Source organism: Populus nigra, chromosome 12, assembly GCF_951802175.1.
Source record: "Populus nigra chromosome 12, ddPopNigr1.1, whole genome shotgun sequence".
Taxonomy (NCBI): Eukaryota; Viridiplantae; Streptophyta; class Magnoliopsida; order Malpighiales; family Salicaceae; genus Populus; species Populus nigra.
In genome coordinates this window covers 12,869,409-12,897,405 of record NC_084863.1, presented here as the reverse complement: position 1 = coordinate 12,897,405, position 27,997 = coordinate 12,869,409, and the positions used below count along the sequence as shown (strand labels likewise).

Sequence of the window (27,997 nt, the reverse complement as noted above, 5' to 3'; positions counted from 1 at the left end):
TGGCATTGACCAATTGGTTTAACCAATTTTAAGGTTCATTTGTAAAGAGAGAGACAACAAAAACTTGTGATCAAAACTTTCCAACTAGGATACTTCCTCAAAACTACGTCATGAACTGGATTAAGAAAAAATTAATGTTAAAAAAAAATAATTCATGAAAAACCTTTTATTATTATTATTAAACCTAATCTTTTAAAAATCTATTTTTTTTTATGAATTAATGATGTGCATTGTTATTCTACTTTTATACAAATCTTTTTATGAATTCTATATATAAAGAACTACATTTATTAAAATTTATATACATTTTTCTATTATTTTTTTTAGTTAAGAGACCATATTTTTATCATTTATGTATTTAACCATTAAAAATAGGTTAACGGCATGCTTGTATTATTATTTTTTTATGGAATTTTTCCTTGATTCTATTCAACTAATTCTTTTAAACCCACTTGTCGAAAATCTGTACATTAACTTATAATAAGATCATTACTTGAAAAATAAAACTATATTATTTATTTATTTATTTGAATTAAAAAATAAAGGATTGAAATTTAAAAACAGGGCCCCCCCACCCACCCATAATTTCAGGCTCCATTCTATCCAATTAGGCTATGAAGGGCTCAATTACAAATGAGAAAAAAAGTTTAAGAATGAAAACATAATAAGGCTATTTTTTACCTACTTGCAAATACGGAGATTGAATCCTTGTTATCTGAGACCAGTGATCTGCATTTATAATAATGCCTTCTAAATAAATAAAAAAACTCACTCACCACAGATTCGAAGCCCCGAGAGCAGTGATCCAAACATTGTGAGAACAGTTTTTAGCTGGTACCATTATGAACAGATCTTGAGAGTTAATTTTACGGATCTTGACTGCGCATGAGCCCTGTAATAATTAGGCTGCATTTCAGAGAGAAGGTAAATCAATCTTAGCAGCATAATGAGGTCGGTAAGGTAACTCCACTTCCCGTAATATTTACAGCATATTTCACAAACCATGATAACCAAAAACTCAGTTGGATCTCTATCTAAATCCTTGAAAACACCAATCCCACAAAAAAAGAATAAAATCGAGGAACTTCATTATAAACACGTCAATTTGCAGTCCACATCAACCAGCTGCCTGAAAATCTCCAAAATCATCATCTTGTATATCTTGTGAGCTTTCATTGTCAGGCAAATGTTGTTGTTCTGCTTCATCCTTTGTCAAGTATGGGGACTTTTCAGTAGAAGTTCCTTCAAGAGTAATTTTTGGTGGTAAGTTTGATGGAGAATTCTGTACACTTGTAGCAGGTGAAAGCGGTGCTGGGGGAGGTGGAGGAGGTCTGATGCTAAGCAAGGGTTCTTTTCGATCACTGTTCTCCTCCAATGACAGATTGTTCAGACCCTGCTCAAAAATCTTGGACTTCACACTACCTCTAGGTTTCTGTCATACCAGAAAGAGTAAATTTCATTACAGACATTAGGATGCATAACGTATCTATACACATTTGGGAAATGAGGATGCAAAAGAGCTTACATTTTTTATTTGGAGTACAATAGTTTCCCCTTCTTTTAAACTGTAATCCACTGAGGAAGTTGTTTGAAAATGTTGCTCCATCTCTTCCGCAGTTTTCTTCTTGTCCAGATATCTTTAATAGACAACATAAGAGAATGCCTACATTAATCAACTTTATGCAAGTGGGAATACTATCTCTATATGAGAACACACTGAATGCATTAACAGCTCAAATTACAAAGAATCTGTGGGGTGCGATCCTTGTATTGAAAAGGTACATAATGCATTTATCGGTTTTAACATACTTCATGTGATCGTGTAGTGCTGCCTGGAAGTCATAAGCTTCTGCTCTTTCTCTAAATCCTATGCCAATAAATGCATGCCTAAGGCGACCACCTGCATGATTCCAAAAAACTAATTTAGTAAAGAAATTGAAGATGAATCTGACTAAAGGAAAGGAGAATAATATATATATACATATATATATATATGAATAGAAGATATCCAAGAAACATGAAACTGCTGACACATGATCTGGTCCAAGGAATCCCCCCTCCCGTCTCTCCCTTCCTCTCACCTACCCTCCCTCTAAATCTTCCCTAAGAACAATTTTCATAAGAATCAAAGTCTGTTGGTCAATATCATAAAATCTGAATATCAGCACATGACTGTGTGTGGAGATCTTTTGCTTAATCATGAATAGGTGAATAAGAACACATTCAATGCAGGTTTTTGGGTTCTTTCAGGACACCATATGAATAGAACATAAATACATCAAGTTAAATTTATCCCAGCCTTGAAGAGCAAATTTATCACCATAAAGAGTGTTTCAAATAGAGTTTGCACACATGGGATTCTTTTTAAAAAACAGATAACAACAATAGTATAGAAGTAGAATCTTCAGTTAAATATAGAACTTGAACCAAGAGGCAGGCATGGTAGCTCACCAATATTTTCCTCTATTCGAAGAACAAAATATCTGCAAAAGAAAAGACGTCCATTTAAATACTCTCAAAACACAGTTATATGGGAATTCAGTTAGAAGCTAAGAACAAAACTCAGGTTAAACAGAATGAATTAACTTTATGCATGGAGGGCATATTTCATTACTCTTATCAGTAGAATCAGTGGTGCAACAAAGATATGCTTAAGATTCAGTGAGAAATGGGCTTAACCTGCTGCTATCAAGTACAGGTTCCACTGGATGTAGATCCCCATTTCTCAAAAATGCCCGGGCATATAATTCACCTATATAAATTAAATCAAAGCATAAGAGACACAGCAAAGTTCATCAAACAAAGACACTATATACCATTTTCTGCATCGTAGCCATTCAGAGATAATCTAACCTGTGGTTTTATCTTCAAGTCTGATAATGCACTCTTCGCCCTTACTAATGACTTTCAAAGTCCCTTCCCAGGCCCATTTGTTAACATCCCATTCATCAGCCCTGGAATACACTTCAAGAGATATAAATATCCATACAGTAGGTAAAACCAAGTTTAAGCAGCAGATATAGTCCATAGATTCAACTAAGCAATGGCATTGTCTAACTGGCTACATTTGATTGCAGGAAAAAACCATAGGAAGGATATGAAGTGACTGGATTTTATAACAGGTTCCGTTTATGAAGGTGAATTTAGATATTAAGTTTCTTTTAGAAATCAAACTCGTTACTTGAATATAATTTTCCAAACCTAAAATTCCCATGCATATAGTAAAATCTTTCTAGTAATTTCAGATGCCTTGTTGTTCTTCTGTTTATCTTTTGTTTCTCAAAAGAAAGAAAAAATTCATAAAACTCTTCGTGCAAGTATATCCTAATTTGGTCACGCGTGACAAATAAAGTCCAACTCCTAATTACGTTGATGGACACAATTTCTACAAGAGGATCTGAGCAACAATACAAATTAAATAAATTAACTTCTGCTTAATTCACAATAAGAAAATAGCACTTTTATAAAATGAATATTGTATGAAAGACATCATTTATAAAATTTCTGATCAATATCCATATCAGGCATCATAAAGACAAGTTGAGAAAAAACCTGTAAGAAGCAGCACTTTTCCTAGGAGGTATCTGCAGAAAAAAGAAATGAAAGTAGCTTAGCAACTGTTATCTAGTTTGAATTGGCTTGATCCGCAAAAAACTAAATTATGTGTGATTTAGATCACAAAGAAAATAAGTGGCAAATTATAGGATGCAGCTGATCTGTACGTGGTGTGTAATCATTTGCCTCTATGACATAATACCATACTCTGCGTGGTTTAAAAAAACAAAGAAAGAAGTAAAAAAAAAAAAGGATCAAATTTTGATGGATTTGCAGCTGACTTCCTACATAAACAGCCGAGAGCAGAAAGTTAGCATAAATGTTAACATATTGGAAATTTGAGTTCAATCAAAGGTCTAAAAGATCATATCAAACATCTTAGACTTGTATAGATATCTGAACATGTAAACTTCCATACATCTGCAATAGGTATGAAGACTAGAAAACAGATATGTTCAAGAAATTAATGCCAGGGCAGCACTTTAAAACATGCATTAAAGAGCAATGGGAAAAACAGGTATCAAATACATAAAAGTAACATGACAATATGAACTATGAGTCTTTTACTTCCAACAGAAGGACCGAGTCATAGGACCTGTGCTTTAGGTAACAAAATGATTGTAAATTTTCAGATTCAAACAAATTAAGGAAGTTTGACTATATTTGGATTTTAACCAACCATAATCAAATCCCTGTTAGAAACAAAATGCAAAGAACAGGGAAAGGACGGCGGTCAATAACAAAGACAGTATACTGGAAAGGGGAGAAAATAGCCCTTTCCTTGGCCCTTAGTTGACATGATCCAAAAACATATTATCAAACTAGAAATATAAGTTTTTGAGATGCCCATGTAACATTTAATTATTTCCAACAAATTAAAATTTTCTATAGCCAGATCTCTCTAAATCAGCCTCATTCCTTTAAGTATCAGCCAGTAATTACTTCTAGGTGCAAGATCTGCAGCTTCTGACTTTTAGATACCACTTCTTATTTGACCATGATAATATCTGCCATGGTAATACCACTATTTCTATTACACATCTTTAATTGCAAATGACACTGTTAATTCCCAGTATCAGAATATGAACAACAGAAAATCACTAATAAAGACAGCCAAGATTGTCTCTTCATAGATTTTTCCCTATCAATTATTAACACCGTCAATACTCAGTCCACAAGTACAAAAAGCATGGACCTTTAATCAATGATGTTTCTTTTAGAACAGTAAAGCAATCCCCAAATGCCCAACTGAGAACTTCTAAAACACAATTCACATAAATTTATCATATTTGATACAGGTATTTTCTTGCAACTCATCAAAAAAAGAAAAATGCTGCTGATTGCCACTTGTTCTGACGTTTCAATTCTTGATCTGTAAGACATTTCTCAACAATAATTTTTCCCACTAAAATGAGCAAAACCCAGATCCAAATCCCCACTAAGTTCTGTTCTCCTATCCATACAACTGAAAATCTAAATTTCCTTTAAGGACAAGGTTTCTGGGAAAAGGAATAACCTTTCAAGGTTCGTTATACACAAAAAACTCAAAAGATCATTAATTACCACAAATCTCAAAAACCCATTTGCAAAATCACAAGAAAAATCAACTAAACATAAATCAAAAGACAGTACAACACATGCAGACAGATACACATATAGAGAGAGAAAGTTACCATATAAACATAACATTCAGAGACTTGAAAGAGAATGAGCTCTATAGCTTCAGTTTCTTCACTCTCAATATCATTCGGTGCCTTCTCTACTTTCTCCATGATCTCACGAGAGAAAGATTAAATTTTGATACAGAAACAAGGATAAGTTAAATGAAGATGTGAGCTCACTGAGATAAAATTCTGAGCTTTACAGGAATTTAAGAAAAAATATTACAAGGGGGTGTTTAAGAAACAAGGAAATTGAGTTTCAAGAGGGAATTTGTCTGTCTCTGGGTTTTCCCTTGCTTGTACAATGACAGAGAGGACATAAGTTGCTAGTGCAAGTAATCTGCACCGTTAGATTGGGTAACCTTTAATGTATCTGCACCATTAAATTGTAGGTCAGATCGAGGGCTGTGGTTAAATATTGGACGGTCATGATGGGGTCAACATGGGAGTTTGGTGTAATAGTTGCTTGATTTCTAAGGAAGCATCAGTTTGTCCACTACGAATATCCAACCTAACTGGCTTGACCATGGAACGTGCTCTTTTTATTTTGGTAGAGCATCCGGTTTTAAAAAAGGCTGTGATTAAAGTGTTTTGTAATGCTGGTCGGAAAGGATTTAAAAAAAAATTAAATTTTTATTTTATTTTATTTTAAATTAATATATTTTTTATATTTTTAGATTATTTTGATGTGTTGATGTATAAAAAAATTTTAAAAAAATAAAAAAATATTATTTAATCTATTTTAAAATAAAAATACATTTTAAAAGTAATCATTATCATACTTTTAAACATTTATATTAAATTATAAAAACAATAAAGCTTTTTTTACCGAGTATTTATCATAACCATATTTTCAAATCTGGAACCAATAAGTTAGATTTTGTTTATTTTTATATTTTAAATATATTTTTAAAAACTTAAAATATTTTATTTGTTTTACTTTAAATTATTATTTTTATGTTTCTAAATTATTTTAATATGTTAATATAAAAAATAAATTTTAAAAAAATATTATTTAAAAATATTTTTAAATAAAAATTGCTCTGAAAAATTATTAGAATTACAAAAATCTTAAGCTCGAATAGCCTTGGCTTTTGTAGATCTGTTGAATAACTCCAAGAGATTTTCTCAAATTTGTGATTTGATGATTGATATATCCATAACACACAACACAATTACACAGATAAATCTACAGTATGCTATGGTGGCATTGGAAACATACCTGAAGGATCTTAGACTTTGGCTGCATAAGGGAGCAGAAAACATCAATTATAGAGCCATGAATGCTTACTGATTGATCTGACACAGCAATTGTGCCTCCGGGGCGAAGTAGCCTGGATGCTTCCTTCAAAAATTTTACCATTGCTCTTTCAGGAAATTCCACAAATACGTTTCTAGCGTTCAAATCCTGATCAATGCTTGAATCGTAAACAAAATGTTGGGCCTTTTATTAATAAATTCCCGGGTGTCAAACTTCAACAGCTTTATTTGCTTTCTTCCGAGGCTAATTATACTCCAGTCTACCATGTACAGCTTTTGAATATTGGGAATGCATGGATGGCCACTGAAGAAATTAATTCTGTCTTCTTTCCCTTGAATTTGCTACAGAAACAAAGAAAGGTGACAGCTCCAGCCCCTGCAGGTTGGGATCCACATATATACGAGAAAATGAGCAAGTTTCAGTTAAACAACTTGGGAGCATCTTAGCTCCGTGGCTCAAATGTACAGGACTGTTAAAGTGATCTCGTTAAAATTGAAGATCGAACTTACGGCGACATTCGCAGAAGGAAACTTATCAGCCAGAAATCTTGTGCTCACCTACAGAGCATCCAATATCTAGAATGTCTCTTATCATGGAATTCCCGGAGTACTGTAGACTATCTTGATCAATTGCCTGAAGCCAATTTCCACGCGCTAGCTACTTGATTTGCTTCATCTGCTGTAGAAGCATTAGGCATTTGCGCTCCTCAGTCCTCGCCATTGACATGGTTGCAGCTTCAGCTTCAGCTGCAGCCTCACATTAGACATGTGACTACAATAGGATCGTCCTTTCTTTGATATTTTACGTTGAAAACTAGCAAAACTACAAGATATAACTTCATCGCGTATATATGTCTCAAGAATTGTCTCTTCTTTTTTTCAGTTAACAAATTTTATGTTATCAAAAAATACATATATAATGCTGATATTTTCTTCTTTTAGATTTGAAATTAACTTAAAATCCTTGGATAAATTAAGTAGTTTTAAACTATAGACATTACTAGCATAATATGATAGCGTAAAACAACTTTTATCATAAAAAAATATCTTAAAAGCGTGATAAAAATTGTTTTTTAAAGTATTTTTTATTTAAAAATATATTAAAATAATATATTTTTTATTTTTTAAAATTTATTTTTAACATCACCATACTAAAATAATAAAATTCAATTTTTTTTTTAAATGCAGTATAACCACGACTTCTTATACTTCCCTTTTGTACTGGGTCCAATGCTTCATACTCACAGTCAACATTGCCTTTTCTAGGTTCTAAAGTTGCCCATCCAAAAAAAATTAATAAATTGTGTTTTTAGTTATTTTCAAGACCACAAGTTTCTATTTATTTTTATATTTTAAAAGTGTTTTAAAAAAATTTTAAATTTTTTTATTTTTTTTATTTCAAATTAAATTTTTTTTGATATTTTTAATCATTTTGATATATTGATATCAAAAATAATTTTTAAAAAATAAAAAAATATATTATTTTAATATATTTTTAAGTAAAAAATATTTTAAAAAATAATCGTATCTACATTTTCAAATAAACTTTTAAAGCATGAGAAAACCACTCGAACAGCCTATAAAAAATATTAATTCAACAAAACTATTAATACAATAATCCTTTGGAGTGAGATTATCTTTTTTCCTTTTCAGAATAATTATTTGGTTAAAATATTTAAATAGCATATTTTGTTACAATACCTCTAATTAAAATGGAACGTTCAATTAAAAAGAGGTATTTTTAGAAAATATGGATAAAAAATGAAAGGAAATACAATCCCTTTTATATAAATATGGGATCCATGAAAAACTTTCACGTTCAATCACATATTTTTACGAGAGAGTAGAATATAGCTCTCCAAATAACTAATAATTTATGATATGATTTATACATTAATGACATTCTTATTGTATATGAAAAAACAGAAATAATAATTTTTTTGAAATAAAATATTACTATATAAATTCAAAGAGAGAAATAGGATATTTTCTTTCTTGTTTGACTTTATGTATGTTTTGGTTTTAAAAATATTTTTGAGAAAATTTAAAATTTTAAAATTTTTTTCTTTATTTCAAATTAATATTTTTTATATATATTTAGATTATTTTGATACGCTAATATCAAAAATAATTTTTATAAAATAAAAAAATATATTATTTTAATATATTTCTAAGTGAAAAATACTTTGAAAAATAACCATAACCACACTTCTAAACAGGTATCGACCCTTATAAGAATATATTTATATTTGTAATGTATTAAACAATCTTAATATTAAAAATAAAGAACTTTATCATTATCTATTAGTTTAAAAATACCTCTTCATTTAACGCTTATAGATGCCAATAACAACAAGAAAGCAGTTGGGGAATATTGTTAATAATAACCTTGAATTTCCAAGGAAGTGTTTTGTTTTTGCGGTGTAATTAACCATGTTATGAAAAAAATAATTTTTTTTATTTCAAATTAATATTTTAATATTTTTAAATTGTTTTGATATGCTAATATTAAAAATAAATTTTAAAAAATAAAAAATAATATTTTAATATATTTTTAAGTTCAAAAAACAATTTAAACTGACACAATTCTAAGTACTATCTAAACATTTATTAGAATGGAGAGGACTTTCAATTTGCAAACCAAGGGCTATTAATACACTACTATATATGAACCAAGGAAAAAGATTGAAGTGGGGACAAAAATTGAGTTTATTTTTTTTCTAAATAATATAGTTTAAAGAATCATAAATGATATTTATAATTTATAGGATATAAATATCAAGTCATAGATATTATTTGTAATTTTCTAAATATATTTATATTATAGTATGAAGTGTTTTTTATTTAAAAATATATTAAAAATTAATTATTTTTATATTTGTTTACATCAGTACGTCAAATCTATTAAAAATACTTAAAAAATATCAATTTAATATTATTTTTTTTAAGTAAAGCAAAATTTTTACACTGCATCTATAAATAAAAACGACATCACTTCAAACACTCACTAAAAACAAATATCATAAAAAGATTGTAACTGAAAATTCACCAGTCACATGGATGACATGCTCGAAGCCTCGAAAAGACCAACCCCACACTGGGTCAACGGAGACGTCACCTGAAAGGCAATTTACTTACGTAATTTCTTGAAACTGATAAATGTCGTTATACACCACCTAATCTTCCAGGACCAAATGTTTTTGTGAAATTTTATATAAGAACAACTGAGATTAGGCTTGCAATCAAGCATGCAAACTATAGCTTATGCACTAGCGTGTACGAACTAGATCCTGTTTGGTGTGTTAGCTCATCTTCTCTTCTCTCCTTTTCTTTTTACGTTCATTTCTCAGTCTTTTCTCTTCTTCTTTTTTTGTATACTATAGCTCCATGGAACTACCAAGAATAGCTCCCAACTCTGGTAGTTTGAGAGCTCGATATATTATCGAGACGAAGAACCTTTCTTACAAGCTATGCGGTCAAATCGATGAATTAAACTGGCTTCTCTGGAAGAAAACGGCGGATGATAACGCGTACATTTTGAGGAATGTGAATTGTGAAGCAAGACCTGGGGAGATAATGGCAATTTCTGGTCCAAGTGGGGCAGGAAAGAGCACTCTGTTGGAGATTCTTGCTGGTGTAATTCCACCTGGCAGAGTTTCTGGTGAAGTTCTTGTAAATGGGCAGCCGATAAATGCCAGATGCTTTCGGAGGTTATCGGGGTACGTAGCACAAGATGAAGCTCTTTTCCCACTTCTAACAGTCAAAGAAACGCTCATGTACAGTGCTCGCCTCAGGTTGCCAGGCAGTTTCCATACAGCTGCAGCTATAGTTCAAGAACTATTGAAGCAACTTGGATTGGAGCACGTTGCCAATGTGAGAATTGGCAGTGAATCAAACCGAGGCATTTCAGGTGGTGAGAAACGTAGAGTTTCTGTAGGCGTAGATCTTGTTCATGATCCGGGTGTTCTTCTAATTGATGAACCAACATCTGGATTGGATTCAGCATCAGCTCTTAATATAATTCTCTTGCTCAAATCTATGGCTATAAAGCAAGGTAAAACAATCGTGTTGACCATCCATCAACCTGGTTTCCGAATTCTTGAGTTGTTTGATAAGATTCTGTTGTTATCAAATGGAACTGTTCATCATCATGGTTCCTTGCTTCTCCTCGAACAGCGGCTTATATTTGCTGGTCATTTCATTCCTAGGCATGTTAATGTGCTTGAGTTCGCTATCGAGATGACAGAGTCCCTGGCCATGGAAGATAGTGAAGCAAGAGAAACAGAAAATAGTGATGTAGCACAAGATGAAGAGCTTACCAGAAGAAATCCTAACCGATACAGCAATATTGAAGAAACTATTTACGCCAATGGTCGATTCAAGGAGGTTTTAATACTGGGTCAGAGATTCTCCCATATCATTTGCAGAACCAACCAGCTCTTTGCAGCAAGAATACTACAAGCAGTGCTTGGTGGGGTTGTTCTTGGAACTTTATTCATGAATGTAATGAACGATTCAAAGAGACATAAACTTCAGACTCAAATTGGGTTCTTTGCCTACAGCCTCGCCTTCTTGTTGTCATCCACAACAGAAGGCTTACCCATTTTCTTGCAAGAAAGAAGAATTCTAAAGAGAGAAACCTCAAAAGGAGCTTATAGAGTTTCTTCTTATGTTGTCTCAAACACTCTAGTTTTCCTTCCGTTCCTTCTAGTTGTCGCACTGCTCTACAGCACCCCAGTATACTGGCTGGTTGGATTGAGAAGGACAATGGATGGGTTTCTCTACTTTTTATTGGTGGTATGGATGGTTGTTTTGATGTCAAATTCATTTGTTGCATGTTTTAGTGCTCTTGTGCCAAATTTCATCATGGGGACCTCTCTGATTGCTGGTCTAGTGGGGTCGTTTTTCCTTTTCTCTGGGTATTTCATAGCGAAGGACGACATGCCCAAGTATTGGATCTTCATGCATTATTTGAGCTTGTTTAAATACCCTTTTGAGTGCTTTATGATAAATGAATATGGAGGAGAGGAAGGTAAGAGGAAGTGCTTGAAGAATATAGAAGGATCCTGCTATCTGTACGGGGAGGAGTTTCTGAAGCAGCAAGGTGTGGAAGAATCAAATAAATGGAGTAATTTAGCAGTAATGACAGGTTTCATTCTTGGATACAGACTTCTTTGCTTTCTAATTCTGCTATGCAGATCACACAGAACAAGAATTTAAAATATTTTCAGCAATCAAATAAGAAAGCACATTCAAGAATATTTATTGATGCAAGAGGATTTTCAGGAGAAGCTATTCTTTCTTTTGATTCTTTTATAGAAATCATTCAGAACCATATTAAAATAATTTTTAGCAATCATTCAAGAAATATATACATCAACTTCAGTTCTGCTTCCAAGGGGCTTCAACCTTAGCATTCAACTTTCTTATGATTTCAGCCACTCAAAATATTAATTAAAGCTTGACAGGGTGAGTTCTTCGGTCATCTTTCCCCTTGAACATCTACCTAGCACACATTGATTGCTCCGTTTCTGCTAACATATTAGGTGGGAAATTAAGATTGCAGCAAATAATCTTACAGGTGATCAGTTGACATGATTCTTTGCTTTTTTGTAGGATTATTTTGATGCATCGACCTTCAAAAATCTTAATTCTTAATAATAATATAATATCCTTTGAAGGATTTTTCTTGGTAGAGGGTGGTCAATTGACACCCTTAGCTATAATTAGGTTCTCCCTGGTAATCAACACAGCTTTAATATCAACAGATATAGACACACAAACAATACAGGAAAGAAAGAAAACATGTATCACTGTACAAAAATCTTAATTGGAGATTTTATTACTTAATATTTCTTTTTAATTATTTTGTTGTTTATAATTTCTTAAATAAATCTAAAAGTGATTTAAAGATCAAAAAGTAAAGAAAATATAATAAAAAGCCTAAACAAATTTAAAAAAAATCCAAAAATATTGAGAAAAAATAACAAGAGTAATCAAACAACATCTTTTTAGACCTGATTTGGAGGTCTTTTGAACCTCAATTGATTATACCTAATCAACTATTTTTAGAACTGGACTGGCAAAATTTGAATGCTATTTAACATTTGAATAGAAAGTTATTTCTTTTTTTTTTTTTTTGTCAGGCCAATCACTCTACTCAACCAATACCTCTTCTTGTGCTTATTCATGTTTCATTGCTTAGTTATAATAGACTCACAATTAATTGATACATAAAATGGGTGTCCAGTGAACATTCAAATCATGTTTGATGTTTGTAAGGACTCTTATCATATTCAAATCATGTTGAAACTTAGGATACCTTCTATGAGGTTAATATTTAGCAAATACTCGAGTGCTGACTTGCGCGATGTCATGGGTTAGAACAAATTTTATTTCAATTTAAAAAAAAATTCAAGTAACAGTTTTATTTTTTAAAAAAATGAAAGAAATTCAATAATTAGGTCTTGATTAATTTGATGATATGATAAAGAATTAGACAACAATAACAACAAATAAATCAAAATAATATATTGCTTTGAGCAAAGTTGAGTTAACACACGAAGCCCATTACTTTACAAATAAAATCGGGATATCCTCATAAAAAAATTGAATCATAAAAATATCAATTGTAAATAAAATATTAAAAAATAATCTAAGACAACTCGGTCAAATCTTTCAACTTGTGACCAAAAGGTTAACAAAATCTCGATCAATAAAATGTTGAGGGATATATGAAATAAAAAACAAAATTCCAATAAAAAGAATTAAAAATAAAATAAATAGCAATCAAAAGAATTATGACCAAATCTGATATAAAATAAAATGAGCTAAAATATTGAGTGATACATTTGAAAATATAATTTAATCAAGAGAATGAGGATCAAGTTTGAAAATTGAAAAAACTAAAGAAGGGCTATATTGAAAGAAAATTTCAATTCTACGGATAATCTAAAATAAAATAAATAAATAAAATGGAACTAAATCTGAAGGAAAAATAAATTGAAGAATTGCTTTGAAAATGTGCAATGGTTGGCTCTAGAATCGAGAGAGAGAAAAGAAAAAAAGAAACAGGCATTAGCACAAAACCTTACATATTTTTGCCACACGTGCCACCTAGAAATGAAGGTGATGTCATGCAAGCTAGAGTTTGACCGCAAAATAGTGTCACACATTATGTCTGAAGACTGCAGGAGAACTCACATGTGTTTGTGTTAGCCCTATATGCAGTGTCACACACTATGTCTGAAGACCGAAGAAGAACTCATGCGTGTGTATATTAGCTCCATATGCAATCATTTTTTTCAGATTAAATAATATTTTATTTATATCAAAATACTAAATTATCCATGTTCAAACTAGATAATTACAAAAAATAAAAAGAAAAAACACCCCTTCACCCAAGTCAAGGACAATTATAATTCAAAGGTATTGTGGTAGTTTTATCGTCTAACTAAAATTAAAAAGTCAAAAGTGCCCATGCCCGTCAATGTTTAAGTTTTTTCCTCAAAGGGCATATTAGTATTTTCATTAAATAAATAACGACAAAAAAAACTATCATACCCCCTATTTCCAAGGCCACTTGTGTTATGTTAGAGGAGCAAAATAATCATTTTAATGTTCTAGTTTAGAATAACAATGAGTACAGTAACAAATATACAGTGAAAATAGAAGTAGTTTTTTTTAAAATGTAATTATAATTATTTTTTAAAATATTTTTTATTTAGAAATATATTAAAATAATATATTTTTTTATTTTTAAAAAATTATTTTTGATATTATCATATCAAAATGATTTAAAAATACTAAAAAATATTAATTAAAATAGTAATACATCAGTTGACAAAATATGAACTTGATAAACGAGTCTCACTCTTAAAATCCAAACCATCATCTCGGGGGCTAGGCGCCTAGAGATAGAACTCGGACTTCAGTGGGGTATGGCATATCAATCGCTTAATTCTTATCTGAATACGGCGAATAAGAATTTGTGATTGCAGACAGTGCCTCGTAGCATTCCGCACGGGAATCTTACATGACTGCTGTATATGGAGACAGAGCCTACGGTAGTGAGATGAGTATTGAGCAGTAGTGCTATCATAGCTGTGGTTCATCTTTGATTTATATATTCACTCTTATCATCGTGAATATTCTCTAGTTTTGTACCCATTCATTGTCAATTGTCGTCTTAACATATGGCCATGGAGTTCATGATTAACTGTCTCTCTTTGCCTCGTAGAAGCTGTAATGTCTCGAATGATCATGTTCTAATCCGATGCCCTGTGCTTGCTTTGTTCTATCAGCAAGAAAAATATGTTCTGTCATCTTTTTCTACTAGTAAAATTGATCTTTTTTTTTTTTTTTTTTTTGATTTACGTGGGGTGTCCGGGCCAGCTTACGCGCACCACGACTATTCCCCACGGCCCGCTGGACATCCTGCAAACCCAGGAGCATGTAAGGCACCGCGGGGGTGACAGGCGTACACATAGAGGGTCGAACCCGGGACGGGGGCGGAACAAGTCACACGAATTGACCACAGCAGCTAAACCCTCAAGTGCGGGTACACTCGAGGACTCGAACTCAGGACGCATAGGCAGGGCGAAGCCTGCCATGGCCACTGAGCTGCAAGCCTCGTGTGTATATTTTGTTCTTATGGAAGGTTGGTTACTCGTCGACTCTGATCTTCCCGATCGGTCCAGAATTTAGTTTAAAACTATGTCTGTGCATTAAGAGTTGGATTAATTTAAAAAATATATATTAAAATGTTGATACACTTGATTGATTTTGGTTAAATTTAATTAAAATATAAAATTCATAACTTGAATTATAAAATTGTGATAGCCTTATAAAAAAATTTAAAAAAATAATATGAATCTTAACAATTAATATTAAAAGATATAATTAAAATAAAAATAAAATTTAATAAAAAAACTAAGCAAACATAAATTAACTTCACGAACCCACAATAAAAGTCACAAAAACAAAATAATCCAAAAAAATACCAAACCCAAAAATATTATATAGTTCAAATTACCAACTACTCAATTTAAAAAAGAATTGAGTTCGCATTTTGGCTCTCCATTTCGGTTTATTAGGCATAAAACCACAATTTCAGTTCATATTTCATCGGTTCACATTAACTTGAACTAGATGCTTTACTCGAAACACATTCTTCTATTATTTTGCAGATCCAAGTTTCTTGAAAAGGCCTGCAGGGGGGCGTTCGACTCCAGTAATCCAATTTTAGAACATAAAAGTAGGTCAATTTAGATTAAACAATACACTTACATCTACAGAATTTCAAGGGGTTCATCCATAAGATCAAACCTTCTTATGATGCACACTCAAATCTAGTTAAAACTTGTTTGAAATACACCTCCTGCTGTTACTTTTATGACAGTCTGCAGCTTCTAAAGTCATTTTAACTCTCTTTTCCCTTCTATTTCCCCAAAAGAAATACACTTTCTGTCAATCATTTTTCATTTATTGAAGACTGTGAGATTGGTAACATGTATGTTCACTCACATAGAGCATATGACACAGTGGAGCTCTACAATGCTAAGCATAAAAAGAGACTTGACTGCAAATGTAAGTGTTCAATGCCGACAAAATAACACTGCTGAAGTACTGAGGCAAGCAAAAGACTAAAAGCCAACTTACATTAATTATTGAAACTTCTGTCGAAGATGTAATTGAAATAACTTCACAAAGAAATTATATTGAGATAATAAAGATTATAATTACTACACTATGCTATCAATAATTTTCATTGCAACAAGTGTAGCACATCCAGCCATCTATCTGTCGTGCAGAGATGAGACGCGTGTAAATCTACGATTCTCGTTTTCATACAGAACAAGCCAAACATGCAAGGAATCAACTGCAGAGATCCCCAGAAGAAGATGATGAGAACGGCTGCAACAAACCAACCCGTCTCCTCTTATTCGAAAGCGTGGGTTTTAATGAGAATTCCTGCGAGGCAGAGAATTTGTCAAGTACGGATCTAAAGGCCTTGTGGACGGAGCCGGCGAGAAACTGGCGTACTTTGCTATCACCACCGAGCCCTTCTTTGCAGCTGCTCATCACAAGAACGTTCATCATCCTGCCCTCCAAAGTCGCAATCTCTGCCCTCGTTATCATCAGATGGAGAGCATCGAGTGCTTGTCTTAAACCAGACAAGATTTCAGGCTTGTAATCGCAACATATAGATGCCCTGATTAAACAAGGGGCACTGCACAAACCATCCTCTTCCTGTTCTACTCTCACTTCATCAATATCCAGTGGCATGAGAAGGCCTTCACCAGCTCCTGCTGCCTGGATCTTCAGCTCCTTCAGGTGGCTTATAACTTCAGCAAGCAATGATGCCTTGTCCATCTGAGTGATTCAAATTGATTAGTAATTCAGCAACCCATCTCAACAAGCCCATAAGCTGGAATCTTAACAAGATCATAACAATCCAGCTCTTACATGACCAAATAAGTCCATCAAAATATCAAGATTTATTTATCAAGTACTCCATGGATAACATTGATCTATGATCAATTTCAATCAAGAAGAAGATATGAGAAAAGTTACCAGAAAATCATAGCAGGTAATATATGTGTTTTGGGTGATAGAACTGCCAAGAACTAATTGATAACTAATCATTCTTATATAAACAACTCAAGTACATTCACCAACAAAAGCAGCACAACAAATCTCCCTGACATTGAACTTGAATTGTAATACAAGATTCTTGAAGAAATTCACAAATTCAAAAGTTATCAGCACAGACCTTACAAAAAATAAAATTAAGCAACTCGTGTTATTACAGTAAATAATAACCACTTTCAAGTACATTACCTAATCGTTCGCTAAGTTTTGTTCTCAAGCTTTAAGAAACAGAATTCATTAAAAAAAAAAGGGGGGGGGGGCTGCTCTAAGAACTATGATTCAATTCAACTCAAACTTTAACATTTACCAAAACAAAAACAGCAAATACCTTACTAGTACCAGGTACTAGGCTCCTAAGTGTGTCAAGATGTGCATTAATCCTGGCTCTACGCTTCCTCTCAGCCTCACTGTGATTCCTTAAAGCAGCAATGCTTTTCTCAGCCGACACTCCTTTCCTCTCCATTCTCACGGTAGCCTCCACAAGCTCTCCTCTTTCATTATCCAAAACCAAAGATGAAGTTGAACGTGACCCGTTTCTTGTTTCGGCTTGTAACCCAGAATTCACCAAAAACACATCACTCATTCCCTCACATGCAGAGACTTGCACCCTTGCTGAGTTCCAAGAACAAGGTTCCATAGCCAGTATAGGAACACTAACAAACTAGGGAAGGGTATTGATGTAATTGCCAGTTGATAATACCAATAAGTGCAACTCCCATTAAAACAGAGAAGACAAAAGTTTGGTCTTTAGAATGTGGTCGTTGCTTTGCTTTGTAGTTTAAAGGAGAGGCAAGAAAAGGGTGGGTGGTACTACAGGTGGAGATATTTGAATAGTTGGTCGGACCGTGTTTTTTTTTCCAGGCACAAATCCACACAACAATTAAACTTTTTTTTGGGATTATATCATAGTTAAAAATTGTTTTGATAAAATAATGTGTTGCAAAAAAATATCTGGAAAGATAAAACAAACTCTTTTAAATTGTAAAATTATTGGAAAAGAAAGGAAAGAAAAAAATTTATTTGGAAAAATATCAAGACTCTAATGATGATATAATAAGATAAATCTAATGATACCAAAAAAAAAATCATAAACAATAACTAGAGTGAGCCACACGAGCAGCTTAAAGACAAGTGAGTCCAACATCTTTGAACAACTCATATAGCCTATTCTATTCATCATTTATGACCTTCTTTGGTTTTAATAGATTCGTTTTATTGAGATTTTTTTACAGTTTTAATGGTGCATCATTAAGACCTTAATGCATTTCCGGAATCTCATTTTTTTTTACATTTTTCTCTCTCCTATCTCTTCACAAGTTACAAGGAGGAGAAAAGAGAGAAAAAAAAACAAAGAAAGAAAAAAACTTGGAGGCATACCGAAACTATCATTGAAAAGATTTTGACAAGACAAATCCAACAATACCAAAAAAAATCACAAACCATATGAGACATCTAAAGATAGCAGGGCTCACTTGCTTTCATGTGGCCCACTCTGGTAACTATTGGTAACCTTCCTTGATATTGTTGGATTTGTCTTGTCGAGGTCTTTTCAACATTACCAGTGATGTTATCATCAAAGTTTTAGTATATCTTCGAGGTCTCTTTTCTTTTCTTTTCTCTCTCCTCTCTTTTTATTAAATCTTGTGTCCAATAATTTTGCAATTTGAGAGACTCTCATATGACACAGTGACTCGCGAATCGTATATGTATTTACGACTCTCTATATTATATTATTTCTCTAAATAACTTTTACACTGTGTTATTTTATCAATTCCTTTTACTATGCTAGAATCCAAAAAATAAACTCCAACAATCATGCACAAATCTTACATGTCTTTTCATTTTGTTTTATTTTTTATCTTTATCTTTATTTTTTTTATTGTCGATATTGCAATGGGATCTCACACGGGTTATATAATGGTATCCAGTAATTTTATCAAATATCATAAGCCAATTAGTAAGGGATCTAATTCAATATTTTTAATTTAATAATTAAAAAATATGATAAATTACAATGATTCTTTTAAAATGAAATAGATTTATAAAGATTATCTAAAAATTGATTCCACGGAAACATCTTTGAAACTCAAAATGTTTTTATTACTATTTAATAAATATAGTTAACAAACATCAATAAATAAGAAAAATAAATTAATTGAATTTAAATAGAGATTTGATATTGTTCATATGCTAAAACAATTTTTATCTTCAATTTAGTCACATTCCCTTCATTAATAAAGTGAGATTTATTTTCTCTTTACTATAATTATAAAAACATTATAATAAAAGCTAAATGGTGCAGAGAAATCACTGTAGATCAAGAGACTTTTTACTATAGCTTGTAATAGTAATTTCACTTTTAATTTATCATCTTATCTTTTCACAATATGTTTCTTTGGCTTTCTTTTTCTTCTCATTCATTACTTTTTTTTTGTCACTTTAGTGCCTGAGATCTAGCAAAAATATCAAACCTATAAGCACCATAGGTCTGGCAACCACATTAGGCCCAAACTACTTTGGTTTGACAACCATGGTTGGGTTTGACATGATCGCAAGACTTAAGCGTGGGTCTGACAGTATTGGCAGACCTAGGCGCGAGGCGGGCAGATTTGGACGCCTGGGTTTAGCAACCATGCCAGGAAATCATTGTAGATCAAGAGACCTTTTACTATGGATTGTTATAATAGTTTCACTCTCAATTTTCTCATTTTTTCGCAAGATGTTTCTTTGACTTCTTTTTTCTTCTCATTCATTGCTTCTTGTCTGCCATTTTAGCGTATTGGGTCTAACAAAAATGCCAGACCCATAAGCGTTGTGAGTCTGGCAACCATTCAAGACTTAAGAGCCTTGGGTCTATCATTCCAAGCTCAAGTGTCCAGGTCTGGCAAACACGTCAGACTCAAACGCCTTGTGTCACGACCCAATATATATATATATATATACACCAAGTTATCAATATCTTCATTCCTGACACAATTCATATCATAACTATGGTTCAATTATTTGGAACCTCTTTTCCAATCAATACATCACAAAAATAATAGACATGTATTGTCCGATAATAAAGATGCAATCAATAAAAACAAAATACATAAATAATTCTAAGGCTTACATAACTTGCAAAATTAATTGATTCTAAGAAAAACAATAAAAACTTAGATTATGAATGTAATGCTCCCACTATTTTATCCGGGACAATTTCTTAGTTAAATATAAAAATTTAGGGATTCTTCTTCATTTTTTATCATTCTAACATTTCTAATCCTACGAGCAACTATGATAAAATGCAAATACTTAATATAACACAAAGATATTTTTAAGCATAACATTCACATTAATTACATATAACAATTTTGTTCTACAAATAAAAAGGTTCATTTAACCTCTTTTACATCATTCATTAATCTCAAAATATATTTTGATAATTATAAATACACAAAAAATATCATATAATCAAGTAGGATCTATTCTACTACTGCGAGGGTCTTAGAAATAAGATTAACATTTTATTAACATAATTATCAATAAATGTAATGTATCATTTCACTACACCCATATAAAAATATTTCTCCTATATACTTTATTATGAATCATTAATATCTTACACCTTCATATTCATCCAATTAATTCCAATCTTAGCTATTTCACGGGGGTATTACTCCCTTATTAGGGACACTAATCCATTCGCCCAAATATCAGATGCTAGTTCATCCGTTCAATTATTGGGCATTAGTTCATCCGCCCAAATGTGTTCATCCGTCCAATTATCGGGCACTACTTCATCCGTCTAATTACCGGACATTAGTTCACCTGGTCATTTACCAGGCATTAGTTCATTCGCTCAAATATGTTCATCCACCTAATTATCGGGTACTAATTCATCCACCCAATTACCAGGCACTAATTCATCTGTCCAATTACCAGGTATTAGTTCACTCGCCCAATTACTGGGCGCTCATTCATCCGATGACATCAAAACATAAATTACAGAATTTCTAATTAAAATTAACACATGTTTTTCATACTAATCACTCTATAAAAATTCAAGCTGTCAGACACCTACATGTTGGTGATGCTCGACTAGTAGCTCCCTGTTGCTGTTTGGAGCCTCCAACTTCTCCTATTTCATTTAAAAGATCACATGATTTCAATAATTTATCATCCAATAATTTACTTAAAACTTCTCCACATAGTAAAATTTTCTATCATATAATTTTAATACCCGAACTTATTATCATTATTTTTTTCATGTTTTTTAATAATTCCACAAATAATTCTTACAATGTTACATCCACCTAAACTTTTAATTCATCACAATTATAAGGGAATCTTATATTATTATATAAAAAAATTTCAATAACTATAGGAAATTTAATTCCTTTACACCTAATTCAACACATCATTTCATTATTTTTTTTCACTATTTAAATGAAATTCATTAATTTCTTTAAGCTTGAAGTTTTATTTCTTATATTTTCCATTATCGAACTCACCTTTCTAAGAGGAGGATAAATTCCTTTCTACTCTAAATTTTAATCCATCATCCAAACTTAATTCATCCATTTAAGTTATGAAAAATCTCCAATTACATCAATTCAACCCACCCCTCAAAATTCTTTACCCTTGCTCGAAAATTCAAGTAAACGAATGATGATAGGATAATTCTTCAACTTTTTTTTTCACTTAATTAACTTTAACCCATTTATTTATTTTATTTTATTTTATTTTATTTTTTCATGCCAACATACAATACTCTAGCACAACTTCACAAATTACACCCGCCATTTCTATTTATCTAAGAGTTCCATAATCACACATAATAATAACCAAGCATCAATGTAAAAATTTTTACTAATCAACATAATAAGATCATATTTACTCATAACATAATAAGGGATCAATAACAAATCCAAAGTGGAAACCACTCTTTATCCCCCTTCTTCTTTTCTCTTCTTCATTTTTTTTTCTTTTTTTTACAATTTAACCTAATTAATGACAAGCCCAAGCATTTATTCCCTCAATAAACATATAATCAAAATAAATTCATACATTCAAATCACCCTAATAACATCAAGAACCCACATTCACATAATATCAATTCTACTCAATCCAAGAACAAACATTAAAAACAACACAATTGATCATCATGGAGAGTTTTCTTACTTTTAAGGAACGAAGAATCAAAAGCCAAAACAAGTTGAATCAAGTTCTCCTTCACACTTCCCTCTAAGCTCAATTTTTTTCCTTCTCTAAAAACACATTTAAAATCTTTAAACTCCTTGTAGGCTCCTTAATGTATCAAACCCTCTCTTTTATTACTTAACACTCTTTCTATCTTACACTTTTTTAAAAAAAAAATTTCAAGCAATTTCCATGAAAAATGACAAAAGCTCTCTTTTCACATTTTCTTCTCTTGGCCGGCTGCACACTCCCTCCTTTCCTTTTTTTTTTTCATTGCTGACAGCTTATAAAGAGGGTTGTTTTGGGCAAGTTTTCAATTTGGTCCTTAAAGAAATTTCTAGACACATTGGTGCTATTTGTTCTTTTATCTGGAAAAAAATCTTATCATACTCCAAAACTTCTGAACTTTAACCTAAGCTAAAATAATATTTTATAAGACTCTACATAAAATTTTAACTTAATCTGATGACCAAATTGAAAGTTACGTTCTACAATGTAAAATTAGTCGGTTTGTGATTTTTCATCAAAAATTTAAATTTTCATATTTCATACTTGTACAAATCATATCAATTAATTTACTCAATTCTCGAGATCATTTTTTACTCAATTCAAATTTTCATACCTTTTACTATGGATTGTAATAGTATTTTCACTTTCAATTTCTCATCTTATCTTTTCACGAGATGTTTCTTTGGCTTTCCTTTTATTCTAATTCATTGCTTCTTCACTACCACTTTAGCGCATTGGGTCTGACAAAAACGCCAGACCCACAAGCATCATGGGTCTGGAAACCATTCAAGACCTACACGCTTTGGGTTTGACAACCATGTTTGGGTCTAGCATTGTTGCTAAATCCATGCGCGGGTCTGCCAGACCATAACAGACCCAATCGTTTGGGTCAAAAAATTTAAAATTTTACAAAAGCATGATTAGACTGCAAAAACAAACACTGCCTCATTTAAGCAGGATTTTTCATTCATATGCAATAGAACTTAATTGTAATATTTTTTTTGTTTGTGCAACTTATTTTATAAATTTTGAGTTCTAAGTAATTTATTTCAAGTTTTCAAAAATAAACTTCTCTTTTTTGTATGCATTGTGGATGAAAATATGTAAAATGAAACTAAACAAATATAGTCCAATATTGTTAAAAAATATAAAATAATGTTGTCGTTGGTGAAAAATCACAAAGGACCACCCATTAAATAAACATTTTTTTTGCATTAAGTTTAATTAAAAATAGATATAAAAAAAATTCATAAAAAAAAGACAAAAAAAAGAGAGAAGATAGAATGTCTATTAAATGAATAACAAATTCATAAACATAAAAAATGAACTATTTCAATAGGAAGACATGATTTGAATATTTAGATCTAAAATGTTAACTTAGATTTTTGTGATGATTTGTTGTTTATAAATAATTTTTGAACTTGAATTTCTGTTTAGGATACTTCAATGATAATTTAAATATTTTTTCTTAAAAACAATTATAAGACTCAACATTTTAATTATTACCTACTCAGACTTGGGTCTGGCATACTCGCCAGACCTAAGGCGCTTGGGTCTGATATTGATTTTAGACCCAAGTCTTTTGAGGCTACCATGATTGTCAGACCAAAGGCTCTTAGGTCTGGTTTTTCCGTCAGACCCACGTCTCTTGGGTCTGGCATGACCACCAAACCCAAGTTGCTTGGGTCTAGTATGGCTGCTAGAGAAAAAAAAAAGGAAGAGAGAAAAAAAAAAGAGAAGATAGAATTTCTATTGAAGGAATAACAAATTCATAAAAATAAAAAATAAATTATTTCAATAGGACGATATGATTTGAATTTTTAGATCTAAAACGTTAAAATTAGATTTTTATGGTGATTTTTTATTTATAAATAATTTCTGAACTTGGATTTCTGTTTAGAATACTTCAAAGATAATTTAAATGTTTTTTTATAAAAAAAATTATAACTCTCAACATTTTAATTATCACCTACTCATACTTGGGTCTGGCATGCCCGTCAGACCCAAACGTTTGGGTCTGATATTGATTTCAGATTCAAGTCACTTGAGGTTGACATGGCCGCCAGATCCAAGACTCTTAGGTCTTGCATTTTTGGTAGACCCAAGGCGCTTAGGTCCGACATGACCTCTACACCCAAGACGCTTAAAATATTCTATGTACTCTTAATATTTTTTTTTTACATTTTAAAAAAAATGATATTGACCCGCTGTGGAGCACGGGCCAATATACCGGTCCTTTACTTATTTTTTTTTAAAGAATTCCCTTTCCTTTTTTTTTTTCACAACCTTATAAATTTATAATACTCTCTAACACACACCTCCTTTTCTTTTTGCAACCTTATAAAGCATAATTATGAATATGATTCATATTATTCTCCAACACCCCCCTTCAAGTGAGAGTTTTTTGGTTTGAAAGTTGCACAAACTGACATTACTCTATACTATTAATTAATTTTAATTTAAAGAGATAATAAGGTTGATGAGATTTGAACTCGTGATAATTTGATAAGCAAGTATTTGATATCAAGTAAAAAAATATCTTAATCCAAAAATTTAAACTACTAAGTGATGTTATAAAATATAATTTATATTATTTTTTAACAAATATTACCTCAAATTCAAAATACTATAAAATAACTTTTAGGCCTATAAAGATTATTTTTTATCCAGTTCAAGAGTAAACAATCTAAATAATCTTATTCTTTAACCTATCTAAACAATTTCTTATCTAAGCAAAAAATGATAGGCTTTAAAGCCAAAAATTTCTAGGTTAATGTTGTTTTATGAGGGGTAATTAAGGCTAATAAATGGTGGTTTTTTAGCTCAGTACTTTTCTACATCACTTTCTTTAAGTTTATGCTTTAGTTTTTCCTTCTACTCTAAAGCTTAGATTGTCTTATATTATAAAGAGATTTTGAGTTATATTTCCTAGAGTTTATGGACCTTATTTAATAGAGAAACTAATTAAGATAGTGTTGTTGAAATTTTAAGAGACTAATTATAATTATGATGCAGACAAAAATAACACAAAACAACAATAAGCATAAGATATGGTCACCACACAAAAATTCTAATTCAAAATTTTATTCTTAAATATTTTCTCCAATAAAAATTTAATATTTTAGCTATTTTAGGTTGATTATATACTAGAAAAAATATTCTAAACAAAGTTGAAAAAATAATAAAATAGTCTTAAAAGAAATAAAAAAAATAAGCCGAAACTAATAACAAAAAAATAACAAATCTTGAACAATAACTTTAGATTTTATTAGAAGTCATTTTCAATATTAGATAACTAATAAATTTTAATTTTATAAAAAATAAACCTTTAAAATATCTTAGCAAAGATTTAGCTCGATCAAAGCCTGTATTGCATAAGAAAGAAATGGAAATGATAATGAATCACTTTTTTTCTTTTTTATTTTTATGTAGCATTATTTAGATGTTATTTTTACCCTTTATTTTCTGCAAACCAAAGGGATGGTATAAGCTTTGCTATGCATTGTGATAACTTTGGTAGTTATTTCAATTTAATGAAATATCACCTCCTATTTTATGTGTTATATCTCACACATTCTGTATTTTTATAGTCTAGATTTTGTTGGTCATCTTGTTTCTTTTTCTTATGTTTTTCTCCTTTGAAGAATTGTGGTTTTATCTCATGCAACAGGCAAATAATTATGTAAAAGTTTTCTCCCACATTAAGCCAAATAACATTCTTGGGCTTTCCCATGGATTTCTTCTTAGGCATTTGTAGTAAATGGGACTTAATTTCCCAAAGAATATCCGTGTGATTGCTATGTGTACCAAGGGAATGGGTTCATCTCTAAGGAAACTTGTATTCCAGGCAAAGAGATCAATGGTGCTGGAATTAATTCCTGTTTTGGAGTCCACCAGGTTATTATTTGTCTTCAATGGTATTATAGTATTATTGACCAAGTAGTTACGAGTTTGATCTGACCTAATTGCTTAAATTTTTAGGAAATATGCATACAAGCACAAACATTGACCTACTGGCATGCATTAGTGTTTATTTGATCTCACCAACCCTTTAGGTGTCTATTGTTTTCTTTGTGTACAGGATGTAGATAGTAGAGCCACAAATATTGCTTCGGATGGTGAATTGCCCTTGTTCCCCTTTCACATTTGCCATTACATTGGAGCAGGAATACAAGAGTGACATCTTTAGGGAGTGAGGTGAGTGTAGTTCCCAACATCATTATTTATTTTTGTTATGTAAATTTTTTCCCCCTTTTTAATGGTCTATAGGTTTTTTACTTGGTATTATTCATGGAATTGTGGAGTCCTTGTTTAGAATATATACAGAAAATGGAATGAGTCAAGGTTCCTTGATATAAAACTTGGAATTCATATTTCCCTGTGTATTTTTAATTAGTTGGATTCGCGAAAATTGTGTTTAGGATTAAGCCTCATTCCATAAAACTAACTCTAATACCATGTTAAAACAATTCAATTAACACAAAAATAAATATGAACTTGAAAGAGAAGGAGGCTAGAATTCTCTTCAATTGATTTGTATTATTGTTATTACTTTAACCTAAATACAAAGAGTTTATATATAGGTTAAGTTGAAAATACTATTCTACCTTTAATAAATAAAACAAGATAAATATATTATTTAACAATTTTGACTATATCCTCCCCCAGCGGGTGGTGGTAGCAGTGCATATGACACTCCTATCAACCGTGATCTCATAAGTAATTTCCATTGGATTCAGTGCATAGAGATGTTGAAGTATGTGTACAATTGGAGCCTATTGTTGACATTTTAGTTCCATCAGATGTTGACTTTGTTCGACCTGAGTTGCGTCAACTAGCAGTTGAAACACCAGCTGTTTAGCTTGAAGTAGGTAGGATAAATCTCCATATAGGTTGAGGGAAAAGCTTGCTTGAACTTAATCCGATGTGATTTTGTAGTGATATCATTATGTCTTAATAAGACATTAGTATGTATTTTTTGTTTTTTCTTGATATTAGTGACATAGTTGGGCTTACAATAACAAATAATTTTGGGCAATCAAATGTGAGTATGTCATAACTAGATAAAGATATGCCCAGACAAATTACATGGATAACCTATAGATATATTTATGGACCCGTGGGAAGGGTTTAGACCCAGAGAAGGTCTGGCCGTACCAGACTAGAATAACTACTGAAAAGAGCTATAACTTTTGATCTGACAATCAGATCTTTAGATTTTAAAAATCTTGCTCCATGACCTTGATTTTGGTAGTTTTTGTGATTTTCCTTATTATTTTTGGAATTCATATATGCTTCTTTCCTTTATAATTTCGGATTTTTACTTTGTTTCCTAGTTGAAGTAAGGTTTCAAACCTATTTAAGGCCTTGTAAACCTTTAGAGGATGATTTATTAAGAGAAAATAAAACTTGTGAACTTAAGGTTCTCATTTGCAGTCTCTTTCGCTCACTTACTTAGTTGTCTTTATTATTATTTTTATATTAAAATCAGTTTTTTATTCAATCAAACAATACAAAGATTATCTAAAAATGAATATTTTTTTTTAAAAAATAAAGTTCATGGATATAAAATGTCTTCAAAAATTAAATGCATACAAAATTAAAAAAAATCTATTAAAACAAGGCTAAATAAGCAAAATAAAAAATCATAAAGGAAGGATATTAATTGAAACATAAAT

General features: G+C 31.4%; 3 protein-coding genes across 3 annotated transcripts; 1 reads left to right on the top strand and 2 right to left on the bottom strand.

Annotated features, from left to right (window-relative positions):
• Positions 1-911: 911 nt before the first annotated feature.
• LOC133669143 (uncharacterized protein At1g03900) lies at positions 912-5,556 on the bottom strand. Its single transcript, XM_062089181.1, has 8 exons — positions 5,229-5,556; positions 3,553-3,584; positions 2,854-2,954; positions 2,680-2,752; positions 2,452-2,483; positions 1,810-1,900; positions 1,526-1,637; positions 912-1,432 (listed from the first exon to the last, which is right to left on the bottom strand). The coding sequence occupies exons 1-8, from the start codon at positions 5,325-5,327 to the stop codon at positions 1,118-1,120; spliced, it is 855 nt and encodes a 284-aa protein (XP_061945165.1). The 5' UTR covers positions 5,328-5,556; the 3' UTR covers positions 912-1,117.
• A 4,307-nt stretch (positions 5,557-9,863) lies between these two features.
• Positions 9,864-11,696, top strand: LOC133669019 (ABC transporter G family member 10-like). The gene has a single exon (XM_062089036.1). The coding sequence runs from the start codon at positions 9,864-9,866 to the stop codon at positions 11,694-11,696; it is 1,833 nt and encodes a 610-aa protein (XP_061945020.1).
• Positions 11,697-16,101: 4,405 nt separating this feature from the next.
• Positions 16,102-17,876, bottom strand: LOC133669667 (transcription factor bHLH30-like). The gene is made up of 2 exons (XM_062089893.1): positions 17,458-17,876; positions 16,102-16,850 (listed from the first exon to the last, which is right to left on the bottom strand). The coding sequence occupies exons 1-2, from the start codon at positions 17,764-17,766 to the stop codon at positions 16,353-16,355; spliced, it is 807 nt and encodes a 268-aa protein (XP_061945877.1). The 5' UTR covers positions 17,767-17,876; the 3' UTR covers positions 16,102-16,352.
• Between the last annotated feature and the right edge of the window lie 10,121 nt (positions 17,877-27,997).

Excerpts from the sequence above, each read along its gene's own strand:
- LOC133669667 (XM_062089893.1), bottom strand. The coding sequence starts at position 17,766 with ATGGAACCTTGTTCTTGGAACTCAGCAAGGGTGCAAGTCTCTGCATGT. Across the intron at positions 16,851-17,457 it reads TAGTACCTGGTACTAGTAAG|ATGGACAAGGCATCATTGCT; the intron begins GTATTTGCTGTT and ends TGAATCACTCAG.
- LOC133669019 (XM_062089036.1), top strand. The coding sequence starts at position 9,864 with ATGGAACTACCAAGAATAGCTCCCAACTCTGGTAGTTTGAGAGCTCGA.
- LOC133669143 (XM_062089181.1), bottom strand. The coding sequence starts at position 5,327 with ATGGAGAAAGTAGAGAAGGCACCGAATGATATTGAGAGTGAAGAAACT. Across the intron at positions 2,955-3,552 it reads AAAAGTGCTGCTTCTTACAG|GGCTGATGAATGGGATGTTA; the intron begins GTTTTTTCTCAA and ends AGTGTATTCCAG. Across the intron at positions 1,433-1,525 it reads TTGTACTCCAAATAAAAAAT|AAACCTAGAGGTAGTGTGAA; the intron begins GTAAGCTCTTTT and ends CTGGTATGACAG.